The sequence below is a fragment of the Salmo salar genome, chromosome 22 (genome assembly GCF_965601325.2).
Source record: "Salmo salar chromosome 22, fSalSal1, whole genome shotgun sequence".
Lineage (NCBI taxonomy): Eukaryota > Metazoa > Chordata > Actinopteri > Salmoniformes > Salmonidae > Salmo > Salmo salar.
In genome coordinates, this window is record NC_138312.1 from 29891622 (window position 1) to 29899599 (window position 7978).

At 40.7% G+C, this 7978-nt stretch overlaps 1 protein-coding gene across 1 annotated transcript; it reads right to left on the minus strand.

Moving 5' to 3' along the window:
* Window positions 1–1021: 1021 nt before the first annotated feature.
* On the minus strand, window positions 1022–5063 carry LOC106583085 (cyclin-dependent kinase inhibitor 1C). The gene is made up of 3 exons (XM_014166886.3): window positions 4868–5063; window positions 3228–3715; window positions 1022–3075 (listed from the first exon to the last, which is right to left on the minus strand). Exons 1-2 carry the CDS (start codon window positions 4868–4870, stop codon window positions 3245–3247), a joined length of 474 nt encoding a protein of 157 aa, XP_014022361.1. The 5' UTR covers window positions 4871–5063; the 3' UTR covers window positions 1022–3075; window positions 3228–3244.
* Between the last annotated feature and the right edge of the window lie 2915 nt (window positions 5064–7978).

The following is a 7978-nucleotide window of genomic DNA, read 5'->3' on the forward strand; positions in this document are numbered from 1 at the left end:
AACGCAACAATTTCAAAGATTTTCCTGAGTTACAGTTCATATAAGGAAATCAGTCATTTTAAATAAATTCATTAGGCCCTAATCTATGGCTTTCACCTGACTGGGAATGCAGATATGGATCTGTTGGTCACAGATACTTTAAAAAAAGATTACACTTCTCCATTGTGCCAGTGCTCATCGAAGGTGAGCATTTTCCCACTGAAGTCGGTTACGACGCCGAACTGCAGTCAGGTCAAGACCCTGGTGATGACGATGAGCATGCAGATAAGCTTCCCCGAGATGGTTTCTGACAGTTGTGTAGAACTTCTTCGGTTCTGCAAACCCACAGTTTCATCAGCTGTCTGGGTGGCTGGTCTCAGACGATCCCAAAAATGAAGAAGCCGGATGTGGAGGTCCTGAGCTAGCGTGGTTACACGTGGTCTGCAGTTGAGGCTGGTTGGACGTACTGCCAAACAACGTTGGAGGTGGATTATGGTAGAGAAATGAACATTAAATTCTCTGGCAACAGCTCTGGTGGACTTTCCTGCAGTCAGCATGACAATTGCATGCTCCCTCAAAACTTGAGACATCTGTGGCATTGTGTTGTGTGACAAAACGGCACATTTTAGAATGTCCTTTTATTGTCCGCAGCACAAGGTTCACCTGTGTAATGATCATGCTGTTTAATCAGCTTCTTGATATGCCACACCTGTCAGGTGGATGGATTATCTTGGCAAAGGAGAAATGCTCACTAGCAGGGATCTAAACACATTTGTGCACAACATTTGAGAGAAATACGGAGATGTTTTATTTCAGATCATGAAACATGGGACCAGCACTTTTACATGTTGCGTTGATATTTTTATTCAGTATAAATATGGCTCCACAGAACTCCGATCTGTATTACATAAATATTTTGTTCCTCTGGAATTGAGAATCGATACCTGACCGTGAGGTGGAGAGAAACGTTTTTATAAATATTGTTTACTTATCTTCAGGTCAAAATATGTATGACACCCAAGGTAAAACAATGTACTTCAGGTTAATATATACATACTGTATTTATTTCAATTTTTTCCTAATAACCAATTACACATATCTACCTTATTTCACAATAAATAATATTTTAGTTGTAGCTTTGAACATAAACCCTATGTAGGACTTGTGCACCAACATCTATAAACACAAGTGCATTTTTTTGGTGTAATGCATGTTATTAGCAGAATGTCAGGGTCTGTGAAGCTATTAGATTAGTTTGGAAGAATTGTCATGACAGAGATGTTGTCTAACCCCCATTCAAATGACCAATAGCAGAAGGATCAGCCATCATAACAAAAAATAACCATGGTCCGTGATGGACCTCAGTTTGAGGCAGATAAAAACACTTCATGTGTATTTTACTGCACTTACACTTGGCTGTAGCTTACTCTAAAATAGCTGTGTTTTTGAGGACACAATTTCCGTTTAGATTAAAATACCATACATGCACTTGACTAATTTGAGTCCCTTGATGCACCTGCTGTGGACTACATTAAAAATATTGAGCAATACTGAAAGAAAACATACATCTCTGAAACTATTCTAAGGAAACTTTCATGTCTGGCCTTGTGTTCAGAAAAGCATGAAAGAGCATTGGGGAGGCACCCATCAACACATTCCCAGGAATATTATAGCAAAATGCCTAGTTAGAAGGTGGGGGAAATTGGTGACATTTCCTATATAGGAATTTGCATTATAAGCATAACAGTCTCATTCATTACGGTACTCTTCCACTAGTTTCCTATGAGTACATGTTGAGATTTCACAAATTTACACACTATGTACAAAAATACATACTTGGGCAGGAAGTGCTTGCAAAAGACAGAGAATAACATGATTCTGGCACTCTTCACAAGAAATACAGCATAATGAAAAAACATTAAATAAAACCACATCAATCAATACATTTGGACATATGAACCAGAAAGACTTTGTAAAATACTATTGTGTTGTTGTGGTCATTTTTCAATGAGTCCTCTCAATGTGACAGTATATTGTAGTAGATTCAACCTCTACCATAAAGAGTATGGTTTCATCATTTCAAGATGTCATCAAGACAAGACGGTTTAAGGGTAGACCCAGAGGCAGGGCTTTGATTGGTCCATTTCAGTGCTGTGGAATGTCGGACAGGAACTTACCTGTCCAGACAGTGAGCTCTTATAGCAAAAGTCCCCTTTACACCAAAAGGTCATAGGGTTTTAGAGGATGTCCTTACATGACTCACAAATGAACATGGATGCATCATTTGAACCGCTTGAATGTCCCTCCCTTACCACAGGAAGAACACAAGCCCCCTTACATTGAAATCATTAGCACATCAGTTAACCATACATGGATATACATTTTTTTTTTACAGTATGCATTGGTAATGGATGCAATAAAAGAGGTTGTGTTTAATTTCCCCCTGCATTTGTTTAGAGTATTGGTTATGTATTCCTCCAGGTAAGTATGCACTCTATGTGTCCAGTGTCTGTGCAGTGTATGTCTTCCTGCGAGAAGTAGTGTTTGTGTGACAGGTTAAAGGAAATACTCATAGCCTGTTATACATTAAAAAGTATTAGTAAGTTCATAGTATGTGAGGATCTTAAAACATCTAAGGTTAAAAAGATCATGCATTCTGTATTAGTTGATAGAGATTGATAACATTCATAATTGTGTTAAAGTTAAAATCCATCAAGCGTACAAAAGGTAAGAATTGTAAAAGGAATGTGTAAACGTTATATTGATTACTTTATTTTGTGGTGCCTAATTGAAGGGGAAAAGTGTTAATCTGTGATCTACTAAATGCTCTTTAATCTATGAGCCTGAGATCGATTGCTCTGGTCTCCACCCAAGTTCGCGGGGAAATCGCGGTCTTTTCTTCATTACAGTAAAAGTTCTCACTGAGGAAATAATACCGTATCACTCTCGTGATTATTTCTCCCCTTTTTCAGGGGCGTAACATTTGCTGTGGTTCTGTCCCGACTGTTGGCTCCCTGGCAGCTGTGACTGTGTGCCCTGAAATCACTGGCCTGACTTACACTGCGTACCCACCACTCTTCTTGGCATGGTAGAAATCTGCAGAGACAGAAACCAATAGAGGCCTTGTCAGCATTGGACTTCGTATTCAAAACTTAATTTTAAAGTAAACCAGCAGTTCAACCCTACCAACTTATAACCCATCCTCAATAACCAACCCCTACAGCCACACGCGACACCAACGCTCCTACCTGTGAGGTTGGTCTGTTTAGTCTTCGGTCTGTTTCATCTTCAGTCTGTTTTCATTGTGGTTCGTGTTCTCCTTCTTGTCTGGTGTTTTCTCCAGGTTCTGGTGGTTGGCTCCGCACTTCTCAGGGGTGCAAGGGATATTCTCCTTGACACGGTGCAATGGCCCTGCCCCGCCCCTCCCTGTGATGGCCGCCAGGCCTCCCTCCCTCTGTGCCTCTCCCTGACCCAAAAGGCAGGGTTGGTAGAGGAGCGGCAGCTTGGTGCCTAGAACCCCCTCCCACTGGAAGTCTCCCCCAGCCAGAGGCTTCTCTGACAGGAAATCAAAGCCCCAGCGGTGGCAGGCGTCCTCCAGGTCTCTGCGCAAGGCATTCTGGTACTCCTGCTGCAGCTGCTCATGGTCCACTGGGCCGAACAGGTTCCGTCTGGCAGGACCTTTCCCCAGGGCGCTCAGAATCCGCTTACGACTGGCCATGGTTGTTCTGGTTCTACACTGCAGGGGACAAAGGGAGAGGACAGCATGGTTAGTTAAGCAGACGGATATCTACTTACAGAGCACAGCAAGAGCAAACAGTAACGTCATCAATAAGATCATGTAAAAACACCTGATCTACACTACATGGCCAAAAGCTCGTCGAACATCTCATTCCAAAATCATGGGCATTAATATATGGTTGGTCCCCCCTTTGCTGCTATAACAGCCTCCACTCTGGGAAGGCTTTCCACTAGATGTTGGAGCACTGCTGCAGGGACTTGCTTCCATTCAGCCACAAGAGCATTAGTGAGGTCGGGCAGTGATGTTGGGCGATAAGGACTGGCTCGCAGTCAGTGTTCCAATTCATCCCAAAGGTGTTCGATGGGGTTGAGGTCGGGGCTCTGTGCTTCAGCACTCGGCGGTCCCTTTCTGTGAGCTTGTGTGGCCTACCGCTTTGCGGCTGAGCCTTGTTGTTCCCACCTTTCCGTTTCCACTTCACAATAACAGTACTAGCAGGGCAGAAATTGTATGATCTGACTTGTTGGAAAGGTGGCATCCTATGACTATGCCACGTTGAAAGTCAGAGCCCCTTCAGTAAGGCCATTCCACTGCCAATGTTTGTCTATGGAGATTGCATGGCGGTGTGCTCGATTTTATACACCTGTCAGAAACGGGTGGCTAAAATAGCCAAATCCACTAATTTGAAGGGGTGTCCATATACTTTTGTAAATATAGTGTATATTGTCTGAGTTGACAGTTTGGTGAAATATCCTGAGTATGTGAAACAAGTCCCTTTCTTGTGTCTTCTACTCTACAGAATAGCATATCTAAAAGCGCTGAAGTTAGATTTTTTAAAAAGGTTTCACTGCAATCAGATGCCTCTGAACTTGTGAACAAAGGTAAATATGATAGATTATTGCTATGTAAGACCAAGACTGTTTCTCTCAGATTTAAACTAAGGTAGTAACCCAATTAAATTCTTAAATCGGCCGATCCTATCACCAACAATCAAACAAACAAACATTAGTAAATGGCATCAATAAATCAGATATTCCAATATAATTCAATAACAACCAAATATCACACCATAATCACTGAAACACTACTATCTAATGCAACAAGATGTAAGAAGTTGTATAGCTAGCCTACCCCAACCAATAAAGAACTTACCATTTATGAACAAGTAAATCTCTCAAAATCCCAACTGTACTTCACTTCATCAGTGTAAAGGAGGAACTGGACTGTGTGTTCAGGATGCTGCAGTTGTATTTAACTGCTTGACATCAGACTATGATTCATAAAGCCCTCCTACTATCCTGATCTAGTACAGTACATGCCTGGGCAAACCCCTACAGCGACATGTAAAGACAAGTCCTGGACGTCAACTCTTGTGGTTGTAGTACTACAAATAACCACTAGGTACCAGTGTTAACCCATAACCTGCGTTTTTGACAAAATACAGAGATCCACAAGCAGTTTGCACATTCCACAGTTGTAAATGTTTCGGAACATTTGCTCACACATCGTTCTATATTTGTTAAAATGTTCGTTTTATTTGTGAGCTATGTTGAATACATATACAGATCAAGATTTAATTAGTGAATTATTTTTACACGTTTACAGATCCTGGTTTTATTTCCTAAATATATTCATAGATCATAGTTTCATTTGTGAATCATGTTGAATATACGCACAGATCATGGTAGACATTTACAGATTAAAGAAAATAAATCTCACTCCAAACTATCTTCATGAAAACTTGTCTGATGTCAGGCAACAATACAAACAGAGTTAACTACAGTAAATTAATAGGGGCTAAAATAGGGTAGATCTATGTCACGTGTCAAACTCATACCTCTTCGGGTTTTCGCTCCTCCCCTGTACTTGACTGATGAATGAATTAAGGTCACTAATTAGTAAGGAACTCCCCTCCCCTGGTTGTCTAGGTCGAAAGATCATCGGTTGCGAAGATGGTGGGAAACTGAGGTTTTGTTTGAAACTGCTAGTGAGTCGGATGAAGCTAATAGTACAGAAAGTGAGAATGGTGGGTTACAGTGGCGAAGAAAAAGGGGAACAAGAGAAGTAAAGCAGTATTGGAAAATAGGAAACAACGAGACTACTTTTTAATCGGATTGAGGGTTTTGGATCAATGCTACTTAGGAAATCAATTTAAGGACAGACGGAACGCCTCGCCAATATCCAATGGTAGAGCGTGGCGCGAAATACAAAAACCTCAAATGCTATAATTTCAATTTTTCAAACATACGACTATTTTACACAATTTTAAAGACAAGACTCTCGTTAATCTAACCACATTGTCCGATTTCAAAAAGGCTTTACAGCGAAAGCAATGTTAGGAGAGTACATAGCCAAAAACAATCACAAAGCCAATCACAAAGCCATTTTCCAAGCAAGCATATGTCACATAAACCCAAAACACAGCTAAATGAAGCACTAACCTTTGATCTTCATCAGATGACACTCCTATGACATTATGTTATACAATACATGCATGTTTTGTTCAATCAAGTTCATATTTATATTCAAAAACAGCTTTTTACATTGGCATGTGATGTTCAGAACATGCATTCCCACCCAAAACTTCCGGTGAATTTACTAAATTACTCATAAACTTTGACAAAATACATAATTATTTTAAGAATTATAGATACAGAACTCCTTTATGCAATCGCTATGTCAGATTTTAAAATAGCTTTTCGGCGAAAGCACATTTTTAAATATTCTGAGTACATAGCTCAGCCATCACGGTGAGCTATATTGACACCTGCCAAGTTCGGGGCTCACTAAACTCAGAATTACTATTAGAAAATGTTATTACCTTTGCCGATCTTCATCAGAATGCACTCCCAGGACTGCTACTTCCACAACAAATGTTTCTGTTCCAAATAATCCATAGTTATGTCCAAATACCTCCGTTTTGTTCGTGCGTTCAGGTCACTATCCAAAGGGTAACGCGCGAGCGCATTTCGAGACAACAAAATTCAAAATGTTCCTTTACTGTACTTAGAAGCATGTCAAACGCTGTTTAAAATCTATTTTTATGGTATTTTTCTCGTAAAATAGCGATAATATTCCAACCGGACAATAGTGTATTCATTCAAAGGGGAAAATAAAAAACAGCATGGTCGCGGGACCTCGCATATCCAATCTCTTTGTCACCAGGCAGACCACTGACAAACTGTGCTAGTATACTCTGCCAAAGAGACAGGAGACGCCTCAATCCACTTTCTGAAGGCTTTAGAGAGCCAATGGAAGCCTTAGAAAGTGCTTCGTAACAGCTCAGATACTGTAGTTTCGATAGAGAACCAAAAGAAGAACTACAAATTCTCAGACAGGCCACTTCCTGCTTGGAATCTTCTCAGGTTTTTGCCTGCCATATGAGTTCTGTTATACACAGACACGATTCAAACAGTTTTAGAAACTTTAGAGTGTTTTCTATCCAAATCTACTAATAATATGCATATTCTAGTTTCTGGGCAAGAGTAGTAACCAGATTAAAATCGGGTATGCTTTTTTTTTGTTTTTTTCTCTCATCCGGCCGTGAAAATACTGCCCCCCTATCCACAACAGGTTTTAAAGTCTCCAGGAAAATCTGGAATGTGTTGGAGGAAAGTGTGGCGTCGGTGAGTCACAAGAAGTGGTCTTATTTAGATTTTTTGTGTCTGCGGAGGAGAAGAAGCGTGTTTTAAAACACAAAAAGATAGTTGTGGAATGTTTCCTGTGTGGATTTTTGTAGCAGGGTGCTATCTAGGGGGATATTTCTAGGGTGGTGCAAGAAATAAAGGCAGAGGATATAACTGAAGACATCGATGGAGTGGTTGGTGCAAATCGACTAACGTGTATGGAGAAAATAAATTCAATTCAGCCATGCTTCTGTTCTTTGATGATGAGTCTCTCCCTTTTCATACAAAGTTAGGATTCATGAGATACCCTATAAGAGCTTTTGTGCACAAGCCCCTTCAGTGTTATAAATGTAAAATATTTGTCCATGTGTCAAGTGTGTGCAGAAGGGAAGAGTATCGTATGCCAGATGAAGGGAAATGCTGCAATTGGAGGTGAACATGCACCTGAATTTCTGGAGTGCCCTGTTAAGGTGAAAGAGGTGGCAAGGGTAAGGAGTGTCCAGCGTGTCTCCTATCTGGAGGCGGTGAGAAAATTGGTAGGAACGAGTAGCGAGGAAGAAACAACAGCAGTAGAGCCACCAAGATCAGTGAAGGTTTCTCATCAACCGAGGGATAGTGAAAAGCTACATGTTAAAAA